The sequence below is a fragment of the Nothobranchius furzeri genome, chromosome 4 (genome assembly GCF_043380555.1).
Source record: "Nothobranchius furzeri strain GRZ-AD chromosome 4, NfurGRZ-RIMD1, whole genome shotgun sequence".
Lineage (NCBI taxonomy): Eukaryota > Metazoa > Chordata > Actinopteri > Cyprinodontiformes > Nothobranchiidae > Nothobranchius > Nothobranchius furzeri.
Window position 1 is genome coordinate 2,874,391 of NC_091744.1, and position 22,499 is coordinate 2,896,889.

The window sequence follows — 22,499 nt, forward strand, 5'->3', positions numbered from 1 at the left end:
ATGTTATTTTTAAACCAAAAGCCCAAACAGAAGGTGTTATTGGAACTCTGCCATCGCTCTTGTAAGACGGCTTTTCTTAAACCAGCGACTGTGGATTTTTTTTACCCAGGAAAAATAAAAGAATTATCTCACACCAGCTCACAGAGACGATCATCGGCTCGTTTGGAGTAAAACAGAGAAGAAAGGGAGTATTTGGGGGCAGCAGTAGCTCAACAGAGCAGGTTGTCCAGTAATGGGAAGGTTGCAGGTTCGATCCCAGCAGTGGACAGAGAACTCTGCTGTTGTGTCCTTGGGCAAGACACATAACCAACTGGTGGCGCTTGTGTTCAGCAGCCTCGCACCCCCTAGTGCGGCCCAGGGCAGCTGTGGCCACACTGTAGCTCATCACCATCAGTGTGTGAGTGGACGCATGATACTGTAGTGTAAAGCACTTTGGAGTCCCCTGACTCTGAAAGGTGCTATACAAGTGTGGGTCATTTATCATTTTATTTTCAATAGTTGTCAAACTGCCGCCTCGCTCCCTCCCTCCCTACACACACACACTCTCAGCAGATTACATAAATGGCTTCAGTGCTCAGCCCACTCAGTATTTGTAAGGGCAGTTCACACGTAGAAGGAAAAAGACATGCACAGATTCTTTAAATGACCTTTGACCTCACGCAGTAAGAAATGATAGCAGCACTTAACAGGAATTCTTCAGTAAACTCCGTTTCTGTTCATGCATTTAGCAGACGCTTTTGTCCAAAGCGACTCAAATGAGTTGATTAGCTGAGTTAGAGGTTTTTATGCTAAACAAGAGTCACTGTCCCCTCTGACGTTTCTAGCTCGAGTCTCTTGGTATTTGTCTTGTTTCATAAAAGGTTCTTGTTTCATAAAAGGTTCTTGTTTCATAAAAGATCTTTTGAGCCATGAGTTTGAGATTTATCTGAACTTATCTGAACATCTTAAATTAAAGTTCAGTGCAATTACAGGGGTGACAAAATAGGAGCGTGTTTCATCCTGCTGGAAAACTGGAGTAGCTCTAAAGCACCAGATTTATTTATTCTATTCCTTCGTAAATCTACAAAAAGCTGACTGGGTCATAAATATTTAAGATAAACAGCATCAAGAGCTGCTAGCATCCTGAAACAGATATTCAGACATGATGAAGTATCTCTCGGTGGAGTTTAAACAGGATTTAACAATTAAATGACAGATATTTTCAGAAGGTAAAACAAGAAGACCTTTGCACACGAGTTAAAAAGATACTTTTTTCACTCTGATGAATTAGCAAGAAACAACACAAATTCAGAGGCAAGCCACACACCTTTATTTTTAACTGTACAAAGAAAAAAAACAGATTTTATTCACCTTGAAGATTAAACGATCGCACACGATAAACAGTAACAGACAAAAGAAAGCCCACCATGCAGCCTCAACAGTGAATCTTTTTGCTTTTCAAGTATGTTCTTCCTTCTTTTTCCGTCGACACCCCCTCTTCATCATCCTCTGACCTCCTCCTCTTCACTCCTCTTTTTTTACTTAATAAGAAAGCTGCAAAACATAAAAAGTAAACTGATTAGTTGTTGAAGAGAAAAACACAAAGGAGGTGGAAAAGAACTAAGGTATTAAAGCAGTTTTTGTTTGGGATCATGTTTCACATCATCTGGTTTGTTTGAGGCAAAAAAAAAAAAAAGATCAACAAAAAACAGAAAAATAAACCCAGCTTTAGATCCGGTAACCTGAGAATAAACTCGTGTTTATGAGAGGATGTTTCAGACCTGCCTCTGAATGTGCTAAAGCTATATACCATTCAGAATTCACAGCATGCTCCTGAATCAAACATAGGAAGCTGCAATCAAACGTACAGAACAGCTTTTAAAATCAGCTCTACTTGGAGCTCAGCGTGAGCAGCGGTAAAGCGCACCATCTGATCTCAGGACCAAAACAACAACAAAATGACTTGGATTGTTCTCATCCCCATCATAATGTATGCTGGCATGGGTTTGTGTGGGGACAAGCCAAACTACAGCACGGAGTTTAAAGCAGTTGGCTCTCGTAGTTTGGGACAAATTTGTTTTGTTGGGAGGATTTTTTTTACACTAAAAACTGATAAAATCAGGAATTTTAAAGATGATTATTTTTGGGTAAAAACATAAAAACTTCATAAAATTTTAATATCAATTCTATTTTTAAAACATTAAAAGATGATGTGATTTGCCAAGGAGAAAGTACACTCCAGCAACCCAATCGAACCTCAGAGTAGCACTTGGTTTTCTCATATATTAATAATATTAATCAGAGTGCATCACATTTTTATTTGATACACTAAAGCATGCGCACAACAGACATTTTTAGTCGAAACTTGTGGCTGATTGTTGGACTATTTTACTACTACTACTAAACTTTATTTATATAGCGCCTTCACATGGCCCAAGGACCAAACAAAGCGCTGCACAGCAGAAATAAACGTTAAAACATGTAGATAAAATCTAGGTTAGTTTTGACAGTTTCCTTTCAAGATTCGTTCATTCCTTGGTGAATATTTCATTAAACTTTCAAAATAGGACTATAGAAAGGTTGAGTAAAAACAGGACTCATTATCCAGCAATGGTAAAGGATCAGTCCTGTTGCTTCACCCTCAGCATTCCAAAGACGAACCAGCCATGTAGTGTTGTTTCAGCTGGGAGTTCTGGCTGTTGTGTTGTAATATCCTAGCTTCTCCAGCCTCGCAGACACGAGAAGTATTTTCTGTCTCACATTAAGTCTTTTTTTATGTAGTGCTGCTGACCTTTAGCTAAAAGTGAGAGCAAATTGCTGCTGTTCTGGCTCACTAAGCCACAAGGAATTATTGTCCACACATTTCCAACACTTCCACTTTAGGGAATCAGCCATGGCTCCATGACTTCTAATGATGCGGTTGGATGGGGAAATGGGTGAGCACACATGGAATGTCCTTTAAAGCATAAGGGAAATCTATCAAACTCCAGATTTTTGATTCAACTTGTTTTTCTGTCTTATACTTGTTGGTTAGTGCGAGTTGAAATGAACAAACCAAACTAAACCAAACTAATAATCCAAATAGATGTCTAGTTTAAGAAAATGGTTTTTTTTTAGTCTTTGCAGTTACTTTGTGTCAGCCTCAGAGGTGAACGAGCAGGGGACTATTTGATCCTGCATTTACCTGTAAGGGTATCCGTGATACTTGGACCTGAAGATGGAGAGAAGAAAGCTAAAGAAAAACACCACGAGCCCAAGACCAACCAGGCAGATGACTGCAGGGAGAAAATACAAAATAAAAGAGACGATTAGGAATAAAAAGCTACAACAATTTGCAAAGATGACATAACCATACCGGTTGTTAGTCACAATCACACATGGAAATACCTTTTGTGACCTTTAATTAGGAAGGACTCGTTAAAATCAAATTAAGAAGGGCACAGTAAAAACAAGTTTCTTTCAAGAGAATTATTAGTTTAAAATGATTTTTGTGCCTTAAAGGTGGGAAATTTTATGTGTATCTTGGGCATTTTAGCCTTATTGCTTAGAATGCTCCTCACATACTGATGGCAAACAAAAAACTAAATGTTTTATCAAAACATTCAGTAATTTTGATCTGAAACATACAATCCTGGAGAAACATCATCAATCATTAGGAACCTTGCACTCTTGATTGTATCATAATCCATCCATCAAACTGTCCTCTGACCCCTCCTCAGCACATAGGATGGCCACTTAAATATGTGCAAATTGTGTGTTTTCAGCGAATAAAGGGAAGCCAGAGCCGGGCTACCAAGTGTACGACGGTATATTCTGCCTTGTTTTACATTTTCTATTTGATTTTGGTGACAGACCTGTTGTCTATGAGCACAGCATGTCCTGGCAGGGCTGTGTGTCGCCTTCCACCAGAGATGAGTCAGGCGAGTCGAGTCTGAAGCCTAGTTAATACTTCTTTGTCTGTGAAGGTGGGAAGACACGCAGCACCATTGTCCGTCAAGGCAAGAGCTCTCCGACAAGCACATAAGGACGTACAAAGTAGTGCGCAATTTTTCAACTATCTGTTGAATGAAACAGAATGCACGTCTGCTATTGCTCCGTCCCAAAATAGCAGCAACATCAGTAGACGGACATTCCACCGCTGTGTTTTTGTTTCCAATTAATTCTTTGTTCTCAAAGTTTTTGTTCCTCGAGATGAAGCAGTTCCAGCTCAATGAAAACTCGTTCTGTCGGACATTGCTCCTTGAGTGGACTGGTTTTTACAAGCTTTTCTTTTTTAACTTTAACAAATTAGAAACAACAAATTCCAATATAAACACAAGAATCTAAATTTCAATCTGAATTTACATCTGACGTAAATAAACCAGATACATCACTCCAATGGTAGGCGGACCCACCAGAAAAGGTCTACATCCCCTGTTGTGCTGACAGAGAATTGCTTTGCAAAACTGAAACACCAAAGGAGAAGTACAAAAGGAAAATGGACACATGGTGCAAGTTCATGAGTATTTTTATTTTAAAAACCAGCCGTGGAACACTGGACCAATTTTTAATAATAATAACAATAATAATAATACATTTTATTTCAAGCGTCTTTCAAAGCTCTCAAGGTCACTGTACAAGACAAAATATAAGGAACAGCAAGCAATACAAACAACAAGAAATAAATGCTAAGAGTAATTCCCAAGAGTAGAGTCGGAGCAGTGCAATGGATAATAGACTAAAAAGAGTAGATGGAAGGAGGACAGTTACAATGAGTAAGCCAGGCGGAACATGTTGAGTTTTGAGTTGAGACTTGAAGGTTGGGAAGGAGTTTATATTGCGGAGGTCAGGCGGTAGAGTGTTCCAGAGTTTTGGAGCTGAGTGGCTGAAAGCTCTGGCTCCCATAGTACTGAGACAAGTGTGAGGAACAGACAGGGAAGATGAAGATGATGATCGGAGAGAGCGAGTGGGAGTGACAATGTGGAAGAGATTAGAAAGATAAGGGGGAGCGAGATTATGGATGGCTTTAAAGGCATGAAGAAGTATCTTATAGTCAATTCTGTATTTGACAGGGAGCCAGTGAAGTTGTTGCAGGACAGGGGTAATGTGATCAAAAGTGGAGGTCTTAGTGATTATCCGGGCAGCTGAATTTTGGACTAACTGTAACTTGTTGAGTGATTCTAGAGGAAGACCAGAGAGGAGGGCATTACAGTAATCGATGCGACTGGTGACCAGGCTGTGGACCAAAATAGCAGTGGAGTGCTGACTGAGGGAGGGGCGGAGCAGATTGATATTGTGAAGATGAAAATAAGCAGTTTTTATTGTGTTGTTAATATGAGGAATGAAGGATAAGGTGTTGTCTAAGATGACACCCAAGCTCTTAGCTTTGGAGGTGGGGAGAAGTGTGGTGTTGTCGAAGCTGAGTGAGAATGAACTGGTCTTGGATAGAGATGACTTGGTGCCAGTGAGGAGGATCTCAGTCTTATTACTGATGAGCTGTAGAAAGTTGGAGGAAAACCAGGATTTGACTTCGGTGAGGCAACTGAGAAGGGAGGATGAAGGGAGCGGGGGGTTGGTTGGGTAGAGAAGTAGAGCTGGGTGTCATCGGCGTAGCAGTGAAAATGAATATTAAATTTCCTGAAGATATTGCCAAGTGGGAGTAAGTAGATTATGAAGAGAAGGGAACCTAAGACTGAGCCCTGAGGAACTCCAGAGGTAACTGGCTTGGGGTTAGAGTGGAAGGTGCGCAGTTGGACAAATTGAGTGCGATTACATAGATAGGATTTGAACCAATTTAGAGGAGTTCTTGAAATGCTGATGGTGGATAGTCTATGGAGTAGAACTGTGTGTGAGATGGTGTCAAATGCTGCACTGAGATCGAGTAGGACGAGGATGGAAATCTGGCCTGAGTCTGCTGCAAGAAGGAGGTCGTTTGTGATTTTGATCAGAACCGTTTCTGTGCTGTGGTGGGGGCGGAAACCAGACTGGAAGACTTCGTAGAGGAAGTTGCTGGATAGATGACAGTGTAGTTGGTTAGCAACAAATTTTTCAAGTGTCTTAGAGATAAATGGTAAGTTGGAGATGGGGCGAAGGTTATTGAAATTGTTGGGGTCTGAGCCGGGCTATTTGAGAAACCAGGTTAGAGCTGCAGTTTTAAAGGGTGAGGGAACGATTCCAGTCCGGAGGGAGGCATGAATAATGGAGCAAATGAAGGGTAACAGGGATGAGAGGCAGGATTTAACCAGGGAGGATGGGAGTGGGTCAAGCTGACAGGTGGTGGGCTTGGATTTGCATATTAAATCCGAGATATAAGAAGCATCAGGAACTGAGAAGTCTGAGAAGGATACAAAGAATGTGAGATCGTCAGGGGGAAGTACGTGGGGGTCAGCCGGGCTAAGACTCTGGTGGATTTGGGTGATTTTATGGTTAAAAAAGGAAAGGATGCTATTACAGGTGTCAGTGGAGTAGAAGTGAGGGGGTAGTAAAGAGGGAGAATTGAAAATTTCATGGAGGACTGAGAAAAGAGGTTTGGAGTTTCCGTTGTTATAGTTGATGAGACTGGAGTAGTAATCTGATTTGGTATGAGAAATAGAATCCTTATAACGGGCTAGGTGGGCGATGTACAGGTCTTTGTGTATAGAGAGGCTCGTTCTCTTGTAGAGGCGCTCCAGCTGGGGTCCTTCAGCTTTTAATGTTCTGAGGTTAGATGTGAACCAGGGGGCAGAGGTGGAAAAACACACAGTACAGGTTTTTAATGGAGCCAAGGTGTCAAGGATGTTTTGTAGGCTGGAATTGTAGTAGTTAGTCAGTTCATCGGGAGAGGAGAATTTGTCAATGAAGTGAATAGTTGAAAGATGTGAAGAGAGAGTGTCTAGATTGATGTCGTTGATTTTCCTAAAATGAATAAGACGTGGTGTCTAGGGATGGGTACCGAATTCGGTACTTTTTAAGGTACCGACCGAATTCCATAGTACCGACCGAGCACCGATTCACGTCATTTCAAAAGGTGCCTCGTTTCGGTACCCGTCCTTCATAACGAGAACTTGCCAAGACAGCTGCGCATGCGCAAGAGCGTTATGTCGTCGGCCCCTGCGAGCGAGTTGTAAACAGAGCAGCATGGGTAGAAAGAACGCACGCTAATGCTTGGGTCCACTTCACTAAATGTGATGGGTAACTGGGTGATGATGAAACCAGCGACAGACAACGATCTAAGTGAGACATCCTCATCTTAATCTGCTCCGGTAGGTAAATAAAATGTTTAAGATAACGTTACCTTGATATGTTAGCTTCCATTTCGCTAATGGTGCGTTCGCTTTCTCCTCGGAACTCCAAATTTCTGACTAGATAAACATGAACGCGCTCTACAGTTTGGCTTCACTTTACTAAATGCGACGGTTGATTGGGTGAAGATGAAACCAGCGACAACGATCTAAGTGTGAGGCATCATCATTTTAATCTGCTCCAGCAGTTAAATAAACTGTTAAAGATAACGTTAGCTTGATATGTTAGCTTCCATTGCCACCGTTGTTATCAGCTAATGGTGCGTTCGCTTTCTCCTCGGAAATTCTAACTTCCCAGTAGGAAAAATCAAATGAAAAAAGACGGCAAAAGGAAAGAAGATACACAGTAAATTTAGTTCACAGTAAAGATGTTTGCTTCAGTTAAATTATCAGCTTATAAAACTACAAGGACGATGTTAAAATACAAACAGTTGAATGTTATTTATCGTGATATTTATCAAATATTGTTATATATTGAGAAAAATATAAATGTAATTATAAAAGAATTAAAATAATAAACACTCAAAAGTATCGAAAATTGGTACCGTTAAGTACCGGTATCGATTCGTAGGTACCGGGTATTAGTACCAAATCGATTCAAATGTCAAAGGTACCCATCCCTAGGTGTCTTAGTATGGCTAACACGTAGTTGGAGAGAAAATGAAAGAAAGAAGTGGTCGGATATGTGGAGATCAGTAGCTAAGCAGTTGAGAGGAATGAGACCGGAGCAGCAGATTAAGTCTAGGATGTGTCCTTTGTTGTGGGTCGGAATATTGATGTGTTGGTAAAATCCATGACTATGGAGACATGAACAAAAGTCCTTAGTGATGGGGAGCGTGTTATTGTCCATGTGAATATTGAAGTCACCCAGCAGCATTATTTTGGATGACAGAGTGGATAAATGGGCTAGGAGTGAAGCAAACTGGGATAGAAAGTCAGAATGCAGTTTAGGGGGACGGTAAATAACAGCAATGATGGTGGGAGTGGGTCCAGGGAGCTGAAGCGCCAGGCACTCCATAGAGCTGAGCGGAGGGACAGGCACGAAGAGGACTTTCCAACTCTCAAGATGAATTACAGCGAGACCGCCTCCCCGCAGGATTTAGATGTGTAAACATAGCCCTGAGGAGTAGCGTAGTTGAGCGAGGAGAAGTCATTGGGATGTTGCCACGTTTCAACCAGGCAGTGAAAGTCCAGGTTATTATCGGAGAGGAGGTCGAGAATATGGTGGCCCATGTTCGTCAGGGAGAGGGTATTGAGGAGGCCGAAGTTGGCGACGGAGGGCTGTTGACCAGCCGGAGCGTTAGCCATCCTAGCTGGGTAAGCTAGCGCAGAGTGGTCGACGGAGCATGGAGGCCTCCTGGAAGGGCGACGAGTAACAGACCAGATGGAATATGGAGGTTTATTTCCGTTGATGTTGTAGCTTCTCCGGGCCCCCCGGTGTGTGCATCTCTGCTGAGGAGGGAGAACAATGTCGGGATGTAGCAGCAGCCCAGGAGGTGGAGGACCAGCGTGTGAGGACCGGAGTCTGAGGATCTCTGTGGCCACATACTGGTACAGGCCGGACACCGGGCGAAGACAGTCAGGGAGAAGGATGAAGAGGAATATATACAGAGCGACGATCTTGGTGGCCCACATTGCGGCTTGATCCAGTCGGCGGTGGGAGTCTGGGAGTCCTTTAACAGAAGGATGGTGGCGCCAATCAAGAAATCTAAAAATGCTGCACCATATTATATACGATACTGAATTGGTACATCATTACATGGGTAATTAGGACTTATGGCAGACAAGAAGCCAATTATGGGTCACAAATGTAAGAATGTTATGTTTTTATGGTCTTTTTAATCTCCATTGTGTTCAGGCAGTGGTATAGTATTTTTTACAAGACCATCAGATTCTGTGACTCTAGTGCAGGGATTGAAGCAAATAATTCTCATCTGACTGAAAATTCACATTATTTACACGGAGCCACTATTCGGGTTTTGATTGGTTTTAAGGTCAGTATTCTTCTTTCTGAAAAATTTGGAATAACCCGTACACATACAGTGTTTAATAGTGTGGGTGTTGAGATTTCTCTGAGGTAAAAAAGATGATAAGTATTAAAGTACTCTAGGTCAGGATATGGAAGGTTCGGCTCTTTAGTGGTGGAGTTTCAGATCGGCCCACCAGAAATTTGGGTCCTGGTTCCGCTCATCACGTTAACTCTCATTGTGATATCAGAGCTTTATTGGCTCTGTTAGAAGCGAGAGAGAGAGCAAGAGAGAGAGAGCGAGAGAGAGAGAGAGCGAGAGAGAGAGCGAGAAAGAGAGAGAGAGAGAGAGAGAGAGAGAGAGAGAGAGAGAAAGCGAGAGAGAGACTACTAAACCCAAGCGAGCGCGAGAAGAGATTTTGACGAAACTTTTTTCGGATTATTCCAACTGACGGATTTCCGTCGCCACGATGGAGCACTTTAATCCCTACTCTAGTGGTAATCCTGAAGGAAGAGGTTGGACCTTAGAATAGTTTCCTTTTTACATCTTAAAAAGTAGCTTGCTTTAACAGCTTTCGCCGATAACATATATCATAAACTTAACTGTGAAAAACATCCCAAACTATGGATTATTTGTTAATTAACACTTCTAATTACCAAATCCACACTTTTGAATTTACATATATGTACAGCATTGTTCTGGATAGCTGACAATCTAACTCATGCATTGTAATAATCAGACAATAACTTGTTAGACTATTTGATTACAGCCCAAAGTTATCCATTTAAATCTTCTCACACACATCTGTGGAGCAGCTGCTGATGCAACTCTCTTTGATCTGTCTTCAAATAGACTGTGCTTGAAGGGTTTAGACAGGCTACACACTGAAGGCATCCTCTCCCCTTCACATCAAAAGTTCATATACACAAACATCCATATTTACACACAGCTGAACACACTCACTCTTGAATAATGACACACACTGACAGGTGACCTGAGAAGCATTAATGATCCCATCATAAAGAAAAAGTCTATTCATAAACAACACTGTTGTAGACCAAAAACCAAGCATTTCAAACCCAAGACATTGACTTGTTCTCTAAAGCTCGTCAATCCCAATCTACCTGAGGATGAAGACCACAAAAGTTCCTCCTTGCAAACTACAAAACCATTAACATCTGCATTCCAGTGTTCACTAGTCAAATACAAAACACTATTCCATCCATCCGTTTCCTTCCATTTATCCAGAGTCGGGTTGCGGGGGCAGCAGCTTAAGTCTAGAAGCCCAGACTTCCCTTACCCCAGCCACTTGAGCTAGCTCTTCCAGGGGTATCCTAAGGCGTTCCCAAGCCAGGTAAGAGACATAGTCCCTCCAACATGTCCTGGGTCTCCCTTTAGGCCACCTCCCAGTTGGACGTGCCCAGAAAACCTTGAGGTGCCCCGGAGGCATCCTAATCAGATGCCCAAGCCACCTCAACCGGCTCCTCATGAGGTGGAGGAGCAGCGGGTCTACCCCGAGCCCCTCCCGGATGACCGAGGTTCTCACCCTATCTCTAAGGGAGAACCAAGCCACCCTGCAGGGAAAACTCATTTTGGTTGCTTGTTTCTGCGATCTCGTTCTTTGGGTCACTACCCAAAGCTCATAGGTGAGGGTAGGAACGTAGATCAACTGGTAAATCGAGAGCTTCAACTTCTGGCTCAGCTTTCTTTTTATCACGACACATGATATAATGCTTGTATTACTGCAGACACAGCACCAATCCGCTTATCAATCTCATGCTCCAGCTTTTCCTCACTTGTGAACAAGACCTTGAGATACTTGAACTCCTCCACTTGTGGCAGGAACTCATCCCTGACCTAGAGAAGACATTCTACCCCTTTCTGACTCAAGACCATGGTCTCGGATTTAGAGGAGCTGATTCTCATCCCATCTGCTTCACACTCGGCTGCGAATCACTCCAGTGAAAGCCGGAGATCATGTTCTGATGAAGCCAACAGGACCACATCATCTGCGAAAAGCAGAGACCCAATCCTCAGACCACCACAACAGATCCCCTCAACACCTTGGCTGCACTTAGAAATCAGCATTTCTTTACTGCCTTAATTCTGACATAACAACAAAATCTTGTGATAACATTGAATGTGTTTTGGAAGCGTCTCACCTGAGTTTTCCAATTTAATTCAATCTAAAAAACCGCGAAAATCATCTGACTTTAAGTTTACAACATATCCTATTGTCTCCCCAATATTGTGATATATTGTATTGGCAGATGCTTCCAAAACACACCCCTAGTGAGGAAGCTAGAAAATGAGAAGTTCAGTCTAATGACTTGTGGTATTTGTTGGTTTTTGCCATTTCTGCTATGGTGAAAGTGAGATACATGAGTGTGGTTACATGAATATGGTACCTATAGGCATAATGTCCATCATCATCAAGAAAAGAAATACATAAACTTAAAAAAATTTGATTTCTTTATCAGATTTCCTTACAAGTCTTCAAAGTATATATACGCTAATGTGATGCAAATAATGGCATTTGAAGCCGGTATCATGTTCCCTAGCAGCTATTCCAAAAGTTAAATATACATAGGCGTACGAGTGTTTGCACACATCGTCATGCAGTTTCTAATCCTAAAGAGGCACTGTGTTAAATTAAACTGTCACCACCAACTGATATTGTTAATCAGGGATTAGGGTGAGTACTTCTCCTGAAGACTACATGGTGAGATATCCTCACAGTGTGTGTCTACAGGTGTTAGACAGAGAGGGGAAGAGAGAGAGAACAAGAGAGAGAGAGAGAGAGAGAGGGGGGGGGGGGGTAAAGTCAGAACAAAAGGTTTGTTTGGGAATCTGTTAACTGGTTGCTTAGTGTCAATCACTGTGTATGTGTGGCTTGGTGGTTTGTTTGGTCTCTGTGCGTCAATGATAATGTGGTCTGAAATGCATTAATTTAGAAATCTAAGTTTGCTACCATCACACGGTGTCACACGGTGTCTTAGCACTTGGGCTGTTGTGACGTTGTCTGTATATTTATATAGTCCCAACCAAAGCACTCTTACACACTCTCTATGCACAAGTGGGTTCTTTACATGGTGTGGGTATTCAGCCATGAATGTAAGTCATTATTTATTTAGTCATTCTGGAGAGATCAGAATTTATTTAAAGTCCACACAGAAAATCATTCCAAGATATACTGATAAACAATGTTACAAAAAACAGCCCTACAGTGGCTGACTTCATTGCCAGTAATGCATATTTGATTGTGGGTCTCCACGGGTGAGCCCTTCCCTTGCGTGTTCCATGAGTTGCCCGATCTATGTAAGGGCCTAAATGTCTGTGTGTGTGTGTTCTGCGGCATGTATGCTTCTTCATTAAGTCCAAAGCAGCACATTTCCCTTTGCTCATCAAATATGACAAAGATCTCAGCATGTATCCATGGATAATGACAGTCCCAAATACTCACGTACTAAGCGTTTCAATAAGCGAGGCGATTTAAGACCTTGGCGAAATGACAAGTTGTTTAAGCTGAATAATTTCGCTCCTTGACAAAGATGGTAAATCCCTCTTTTGACTGTATGACTTGGCTCAATTCAGACGGTGATATAATGGCCTCTTAAAAGCAAAGGGATGAAATCAATAAACGTTTGAGGTTAAGCCTATCTCATTAGGAGCACAAATATAAACCGGCTGTGCTACTAAATGGCCTTAAATAGAGTAATTAGTTGAAAATATCTGTTTATTTCATTCAAAATGAAAACAAATAAAACGTATAAACAATAAGAAATACATAACAAAAAATCAAATTTGAACAAAAAGGAGCAGAATGAAGAAAAACATAATTTCTGCCCCCTTTTCCAGAAGAAATAATCAATTTAAATATAATTACCAATTGTCAGACACACTACAGATTCATTTTAAACTTTTTCCTGTTCTAAATTCCAGTGCGATCATGATCATTGATTTAATTGACATTTTCATAATTATTTATTACACTCAATTTGGTACATTTTTTGAATATATTAAATTAGTTTTTTTTATTTCCCTTTTAAGGTTATTCCATAATTTAACACCATTTACAGATATATTCCATTCTTTAATTTTAGTTCTAAATCTAGGTTTTGTAACATCAGTTTCTTTCAGCATGTAATTACTAGTTCTCTTTTCAAATATCCCCTGAGTGTTTGTTAGCAGAGTACCTAAATTGGCTTTATACATGGTTTGTATGATTTTCCAGTCTTTTAAATCATGAAATTTCAGTAATTTATATTTAATAAACAATGGGTTCGATGGATCTCTACAGCCACTAAAACTGATGATTCTCAGAGCTCCTTTCTGTAAAATAAATAAGGGTTGTGTATAGTTTTCAGTCTTCAATCGTATTATATCTTCAAGCACAAAGTATTACTGCGATGTAGAGAAGAAAAAGGGTAAATAAAAGCCAAGCTGAGTACTTTTGTCAAATATCTTGGGACCTCAGATTGAGCATCTCTTCTTTCAAACAATAGAAATGAATTTTATGAGATAGATTAGATGTTGTACACGGGAGGAGGAGGAAGAGGAGGAGGGGGAGGAGGGGGAGTAAGGGGGCTTTCCCTGCCAGCATCTTACACCTTGCAGTTTTGTAGATTGCCTCAGGAGTCTATTAGAGGTGTACATAGATGAATGAGAGGTGCGCTTTTGGCCGTAAATACGAAAACAACGGCTTAAGGTGTGATACATTTATCAGCCACTAGATGGTGGTGTCTGATACAAAATACCCCAGATTGTAAGTTATAAGTTTAAGTTAGGACCTATAGTATAGATCAGTATGTACAGCAACATGGTATTTCTGTTGTTTGGCAATACATTTGATACACTTAGATCATTTGGTGTAACATGTTTAGGATATAAAGCACAAATATTTTGGTGAGTGTATAGAGCTCCGGACCCCACGTGACTCTCAGTTAGTGGACGCCATTTTGGCATGCAAAAAAGGTAAACAAACACGGATGTAACCATGAACATGAACGGGATCCGCTTGGATTTTACTTCGTCGGAGTTTACTTCACACTTTAAAACAGAAGAAATCGTTTTATATAGTCAGAAATTAAATAGAGTAAACATCTCCGACCCTTACCGTGCCCCTGGGATATTTTTAAAAACGCCAGAAGATGTCGGAGCAGACTTCTTACCGGCACAACACCAGACCTGGCCGGGGGAACCCCTTGGGATTACCCCGGCCGGAGGAGCTGGGGAGAAGGTCTGGGACTCTCGACTCTACTGCCCGCTCCGACGCCAGAAGCTGTCGGAGCGGGCTTCTTACCGGCACAACACCGGACCTGACCGGGGAACCCCTTGGGATTTACCCGGAGGAGCTGGCTCCGGCGGCTGGGGAGAGGGAAGTCACGCTACTGCCCCCGCAACCCGACTCCGGATACGCGGATGAAAATGGATGGATGGACAGACAAATAACAGATTTACACGTAAGTAGTCTCGGTGTGTGATCTGACAATTGATCAACCATTGCTTAAAAATTAAATACAGCTTAGCCGGTTAATTGCTGTCATCATAAAACACGTAAACGGCAGCACGCAGAACTCACGAGGCAACGTTTTACGTGACGTTTACTTGTTGCTATGAGTAATAAGACAGAAAAAGCCACGCCAAAATAAGATTAGGAAGCCCACTAAGAATCATAATTAAAGCATTTAAAATAAATACCATACACAGTTGAGAAACGTTGGTTTAAGTACCTGATATGAAGCGGTCGCTGCATAAGTGAAAACCTTTACTCTCGGGATCCCACAGCTTCATTTTAGCCCGGTCACTAGTGCGTTTTATTACAATGATCCAACGTTTGCGGTGCTCCGGATCTTGGGGAATCCTGTAGACGGCTCATTCCTTATGTCGTCCGTGTCTGTTCTGCATCCTGGGGCACAACAGGAATCTACCATATTTCCCGTTTGATTGAGTTTTCTGACATTAACAAATAGTCCAGCTGCCGGCTTCTGCCTGCCAATATGGCGCCGTTTTGATTTGAACTGTTGCATGCCGGGAAAAGTGACGTCAACTCCCGGAGCTCTATTGAAGGCTGGTGCCCAAATAGCACTAATGTGCAGGACATATCTGTTAGGGCTACATAATCTTAAGACTGGATGCAAAGTAGTGCTTCTGTTTGGACTGCTTAAAACTCAGAACTGGTGCAAACTATCAAATATCTGAATTCTCATTTTTATTTCTTTATATTTGTCATCCCAGAGGACACAAAACATGAATGACTTAATACATCAAAACAAAGACGGAAAATAAAATATAGAAGGACTGTTCGCATTTTGCAAATCTATAGCCAGACATCAGCAGCAAATAAGCTTCAGCATGATCCAGGAGAGGTGGAATTCTGCTCTTTAGAGACATGATATACCTTCTGCTTTGCATCTTTGTGTAGGAAGATTCATGCAGAAGCAGGATAATGAGGCCAAATGCACCTCAAAGCTGCAATAACAACTTAAGATCAAAGAAGACCAAGCAGAGCCTTTAGGATTTTCATCAGTGTGAGTGCTGCTATCACAGAAAGCAAAATGTGAATACTAAATAGATAATAGATTAATCTACATTTTTCAGACATGTCATTCAAATGGTTGAAAGCATCTGTGATTGGACATGTTGCAAAAGCTGCAGGATAGAGATACCGTATTTGCTCTTGTGCTTACAGAATTTCACAGACACTATTCTAATGTTTTATTTAATTTCCGGACATATTGTAAATGTTTGGTAATCAACAAATAACCCGTTTTGTATTCAAGCCACACTACTTTCTTCAGACAAATTATGTTTTTATTCTGACAAGACATTTCTATGCCCACTAAAATCATAAAGCTAACTAAAAATACTTAGAAAAAGTTATTTTTCATCAGTTTTTTATATTTTACTTATATTAAAAGTGTAAATATTTGTATTAATGCTATTTTAGTTAAAAGGGGCAGACAACATAAGTTTTTCTTCTTTCTGTCCCCTTTTTCATTTTGGCTTGCAGCAATTTAGTTCTGACTGTATTTTTATTTTAATGTCAATAAATGAAAATAAAAGATAAAAAAAAATAGTTTAATTAGTATTCTTGGGCAATTGATTCAGAAAAGGGTAGAATGCCTTCTCCAGGTCAGGGATGAGGTCCTGCCCCAAGTGGAGGAGTTTAAGTATCTCGGGGTCTTGTTAATGAGTGACGGAAAGATGGAGCGTGAAATCGATGGGCGGATTGGTGAGCCAGAAGGCAAAGCTCTCGATTTACCTGTCAATTTATGTTCCTACTCTCACCTTTGGTCAAGAGCTTTGAGTAGTGACTGGAAGAACGAGATCACGGAAAGAAGCGGCCAAAATGAGTTTTCTTTGCAGGGTGGCTGGGTTCTCCCTTAGAGACATGGTGAGAAGCTCGGTCATCCGGGAGGGGCTTGGAGTAGATCTGCTGCTCCTCCACATCGAGAAGAGCTATTTGAGATGGCTCGGGCATCTGATTAGGATGTCTCCTGGACACCTCCCTGGTGAGGTTTCTCAGGCACGTCCAACAGGGAGGAGGCCTAAAGAACTATGTCTCTCACCTGGCCAGGGAATGCATTGGAATTCCCCCAGAAGAGCTGGCCCAAGTGGTAGAGGGAAGTCTGGACCTCTCGATTTAGACTGCTGACTCGGATAAGAGGAAGAAAATGAATGGATGGATAGTTATTATAAAAGTGTAAAAAGCTTAATTAGAATTCCTGGGAAACTTGTTTAAAGAGATGAGGTGTAGTTTTTACCATTATTCTCTGCAAAAATGCTGTTGAACGTGAATTAAATGATATCCTGTTGTTGAATAATATTGGCGGGTTTGTAACATAACCATAAAATTCGGGTCTAAAATACAAGTGAGGAGGTACAAGTCTCTGGGCGACGCCATATTATGGGCCCTTCCCATCTGTACCGGGTCGGCCCGGGCCGGGTAGCGTAGGTTGTTTACATATCTGGGTGGCCTGGTATTTTTCCGGGCCAACCAAGGCTCATTCTCAGCCCTCTTCTCGAGGGGGTCTGCTTCAGGCCGACCAGGGCCAACACACCCACTGCTGACAGCAAATTCACACCTTCCATTAGAGCAAGCCTCTGATTGGTGGGTAGAATCAGCCCACATGGGCTTAAGGCAAGGATGTGGGGAATCAACCGGGCCAGGCTGGGGCCGACTGGGGCTACTCGGCCCGGGCCGACCCGGTACTGATGGGAATGGCCCATTAGATGCCATGTTTCCTTGTACGGGAGCCTGGTAGGACATCATTCATGAATGTTGTCATTTTACACATTTACCTCAACATTTTTTTCATCCCTCTTAACTCATTTACTGCAAATGACGACTTTGCATTTTTTTTTTGACTATGTGGGCATCGGAACGAGCCCCCGCACCATGAAAACAAACATCTCAGCTCTAAAGCCGATCTTCATCTGCATACGTCACACGTCGCATGATCAGGAAGCAGAAAATCCATGTGTTTGGAGATCGTTTTGGGCCTCTGCTGTAAAAGAAAGTGAGGAGCGAAACAAAAAAGCTTCTGCCGATCACAGTTCAACAACGGATTATGAAAGAAAGGATGACGCTCGAAATGCACGGATTCTTCCTGATGTAAGAGGTGAGTCTCCGCTTTGTTTTGGCGTCGACATCATCCTAGCGTGCAACGTTTGTGTCTCTTAAAAAAACTGTAAAAACAGTGAGAAACGCTGGCAGCGAAGGGTTTACCGATCAGGAAACGACTGGCAGCGAATGAGTTAACAACGTCCCAACATACCTAAGCTATTAATATATTGTGGAAATTTAAAATGAATAATAATGAAATGGTTTTCTTACATTTCTCTATAAACTTCCACCAATAATACGTTTCAGACCGAAAGCAACTATTGGGACCATCTCGTTGTCCGTTTCGCGCAATGGTCCTCCCGTTGGACGTGCCCAGAAAACCTCACCAGGGAGGCATCCTGACCAGATACCCGAGCCAGCTCAACTGGCTCTTCTCAACATGGAGGAGTAGTAGATCTACTCCGAGCCCCTCCCGGATGACTGAGCTTCCCACCCTATCTCTAAGGGAGATCCCAGACACCCTGCGGAGAAAACTCATTTTGGCCGCTTGTATCCGTGATCTCATTATCGAGATGACAGGCCGTTAACAACGCCTGCATCACTGCAGACGCAGCACCGATCCGCGTATCGATCTCCATCTTTCCCTCACTCATGAACAAGACCCCAAGATACTTAAGCTAGTTTTCCAGCAGAACTACTGGGAGTAATTCGGAGCGGTGCAGCTCGGCCCAACCACAGTTGCTAAGGGCACAGTTTGGTATTTTCTCTACTACTACTTTCGCCCCTACTTTTAGTCCCTGCTCCATTGAGGTACCTGGCAAGGCTGTCAGGCCAGCATCGTGACTCTGGCCGCAGAATTGCTAGTAAACAGAGTCACTGGTTGCTCCGGAGTTTTTTGCTTTCTGTTTCACTGCCTGCAGCCATTTCCTTATTCAGAGTCTGACAAAAATCCATAAAACGGAGCAAAATGTCCAGCAACACCACACGTTTTCAGCTAAGCTGTGTTTCTGTGGAGCACACAAGTTACCTTACACTGTTTACCATTTACACTCATGCTAATGGGCAACACAGGTTGGTGATTTTACATCAACAGCTGGAGTCTTGCTGTTTTTTCCATACTGGTGCAACAAAAAGAGCCACTTACAATGCAAATGTTTATTCTCTCTTTTTTTTTGTTTATTCTCTTAACAAGATATGATAAGGGTTCTTTTGCATGGAATTATAGTGGATTTGGGCTCTACAAAAACAACACAAAAAAACCATCCATGTATGATATTTAAATCTCCACTAGCTGAAAACCCTCTAAAAAAGCTGAACAAGTTGTTGTCCTGAAAAGCTAATTAAAGTTTCTGGCATTGGTAATAATTATTTAAAAGCTGAATCTCCAGCTATACGGCTATTGGCCACATCTTCTCTTGGCCACAAGACTGTAAATAGCTGCCCAAATAATCACTTTCTACTGCTTGCTTTGGATCTTATCTTTAATGTTCTTCTCAGTACAAACTTCATGGTGTAGGAGTTATATTGCAGGTATGGTCTACGACTTTTTCAAGCCTTTTCACTTCTTCGGCACCAACGGTAACTCTAAAAGCAGATTTTATTGGCATGCACATTTTGTTTAGCAAAGTTTAACCACTTACCTGTTAACAAGATATGATAAGGGTTCACATACATAGATGGATAACAGTTTGATGGATTTAGCTAAAAATCACAAACTTATTTACCAACACTGTCAAATGCTTGCCTCAAAATAAAACAAAAAAAAAAAAATCTAAAAAGTACATTATGACAGGAAATCAAAACTTACTTCTTCTTTTGCCAACATCTCCTTTAGAGGTGGCTGCTTCGTTGAGCAGAACCATTCCCATGGTGATTGCAGCATCTGGGGCAATGTTGTCAAGGAAACAAGACGCATTCAGAGGACAAAGCCAGGAACACACAGTGACCCAGGAGGAACTTTTACAAATGCACATGCACTTGTAGATAAGCGTATCCACATACATATGCATAGCTGCACTCTAACAGATTAGAAAGTAAAAAAAAAAAGATGTAAATTATTTGAACACAATCACAGATATGAATGTATACGATGAAGCAATGCCTGCACTTTGAAATCAGTGCATAACCTTCAGCTTAAAACAAACTACCTGCATTGCAAATGTGCAAGTCTGTAAATAAGTCTGTATGTTAGAGCACATTTAGTTTAGTTTTATTATGCAGGATTTTTTTGAAAGAACAACAAACTTCGCTCAGAGATAAAAATGGTAAAAAACCTAAGAAAATAACGAAGGTTTGTGTTTAAGAGAGGGAATGGCATTGCTATTGGCAACACAAAACTATAATTTTTCCCCTTTATGAATTAATATAATATACAGAATTAGTTAAATGTGGTGTGTTACCCTTGAAAGAAACCATTATAATGGACTTCAAATTTAAATCCCTTTTCAAAAGCCCACTTTCAGCAAAAACTTATTTAGCACACATTTTTCTTAAAATGTGTGTATACAATAATGGCATAGACCCTCGTCTCTAACATTTAAAAGGACAGAAGAACGAATCATTTATTGTTCCATCAAATGTTTGAGTGAAATGCTTGGTGTGGACGTCCAAGATGCAGCTTTGCATTAAATACGAGTGTAACAACAATCAAAATGATTGTTGAGAAATAGTTTCCTAAAACTTTACGAGGCTTCAAGGAGTGAGTTAAATCAACAGCAAAGCACTGAGACGGTTTAATCTGAAACAAGAAGAACATAAAACAACTGAGATAAACAGATAAATACATGAAAATAGACAAATAAAGTCACCACAGCTGGTTTCTCTTTATTTTAAATTGATGCTGTTTTTTTATTAATTGAAAAAGTAGAAAATCAGACCAACTCGACAGAAAAATAAAAACATTTAGGATAAAATAAAGATGAACCCGCTATGGTGCTAAAGTGTTGTGAACCCAAGCGAAGTATGTGTGAATCCATGATGAAGTCCTTCTTTGCCTAGTAACTATCAAAATCAAATAATTGACCGTAAATATTAGGACAAACAGCCTCTTCTGTGTGAAATAATATTTTTCCACAACAATTCAATTTTAAATTTCTGAGTCCCAAACCTTTAAGCCAATTTACAAAGTTTACAATAAAAGTAATTGGTGTGGGCTCAAAATAATAATTTTACTTTTTTACTAAACATATGTGATGAAAAAGACTAAATAATGCTCACTAAAACAAACTGATTGCATTCTAAAACACTGGTGCCTGTGCTTCTTTTATAGATTGAGATGCTCTACAGTGGTAAATGTTTATAGACAGACTAAACACTTCACTTCTTAATGAACTGTGTTTAATTCTAGTTTAAAGAGTAATGGCTGAAAAAAATACAACCTTCCAACCAAATGTTTGGAGAGCCAGAGAAGTTTATTAGTCAGTTTATTTTTAACTCATTATCAGAAAATTATTATTCTAACCTTTGTTATGTTTAAAATAGTTGCTTGTTGAGGCTAAAAATAATGATAATAGTAATCAGTAATTATGAACAAGTTGTGCAATCTTCTATATTTGACAGGAGCAAATATTTCTCAGTTCAAAACCTTAGATGCTCTGAAATCTCTGCAAGCACCATCTGACTGGTCTAGGGTCTAATTACAGATTCTTATCTACAACATGGTCTGCATACAAATCCATAAACGAGGAAGACACGGTGGGTGGCAATAACAAGGGAAGTTACAGAGAGGAAGCCAAAGCATCGTTACGAGGAGCCTGGAGAAATGATGCAAACAAGAAAATTTGACCAAATTATGCCACCATCAAAACTGAAATAGGTTGTTCAATAAGGAAAATGTCATATACTTGTTAAAATTTTTAGGAGAATAAAAATGGATGTTTACTCACTTTAGAAAATATCAACTTAAATACGTTTAAAAATGTATTTGGTTGTAAATAAAGGTCGGCCGATATTGGTTTTTCTTTTGCCGATGCAGCTATGCAAGTCCTGAAATGCACTTGCTGTTTAACAACACGTACGCGTGTTTAAATGGCTGCCACACGTGACTTGAATTTATTTGAAGCGTGTTTTGTGCAAATCCCCCAAAATTAACGCAACATGTTTAAACGCTGCACTTTATGAGTTACCTGTAGGTGGAGTTGACAAAACGAGCAACACGCACTCACTTTGGTCACTCCGTCTCTGGTTTAGAGGTCTTTCACACCATTTACGATACCGCTGCTGTATTTTTTTCTGTCGTGATCTCAAAGTTAACCAGTTACTGATCTCTTCTATTGTTTGTTTTGGTTGCACCAAGCCCCGACAATGCGGCTCAAAAATTGGGCCCAACCCAGAAGTACCAAAAATTGCAGTTCCACCCTCATCCACTAGGGGCTGGTATCAGAAGTGAGCAAATCCTCACCGACTCCCATGTTAAAAATACCAATTTCACAGCAGAAATAAACATGTTTACAACCTGGTACCAAAACATGTTTTGGGTTTAAATGATCTAGTTTACACTCATGACAACTCTGAGGGGGGTGAATTTTTTTCTCACTCTTCTGTTTAAGTGTATGAAAAGCCTAAAATTCTGTATAATTAATGAGCATCAGACCCACGTGACCACAGAGCTAGCTCCGTGGAAAGGCCTCAGTAGAGCCTCGGCCTGGCTTGGAAACTGCTCCGGGATTTTGAGTCTCTGTGTTTGTGTATTCTTTTTTTGGATATTTTTTGTGCAAATGTTGGACA

At 40.9% G+C, this 22,499-nt stretch overlaps 1 protein-coding gene across 1 annotated transcript in view; it reads right to left on the minus strand.

Moving 5' to 3' along the window:
• Positions 1-1,286: 1,286 nt before the first annotated feature.
• Positions 1,287-22,499, minus strand: part of LOC107391086 (tumor suppressor candidate 3) — a 117,372-nt gene continuing 96,159 nt past the window's right edge. Inside the window, exons 8-10 of the mRNA XM_054743553.1 lie at positions 19,582-19,656; positions 3,164-3,254; positions 1,287-1,533 (exon numbers count right to left, since the gene is read on the minus strand). Coding sequence (XP_054599528.1) covers positions 1,518-1,533; positions 3,164-3,254; positions 19,582-19,656 — 182 coding nt within the window. The 3' untranslated portion in view covers positions 1,287-1,517. The remainder of the gene's footprint in view (positions 1,534-3,163; positions 3,255-19,581; positions 19,657-22,499) is intronic.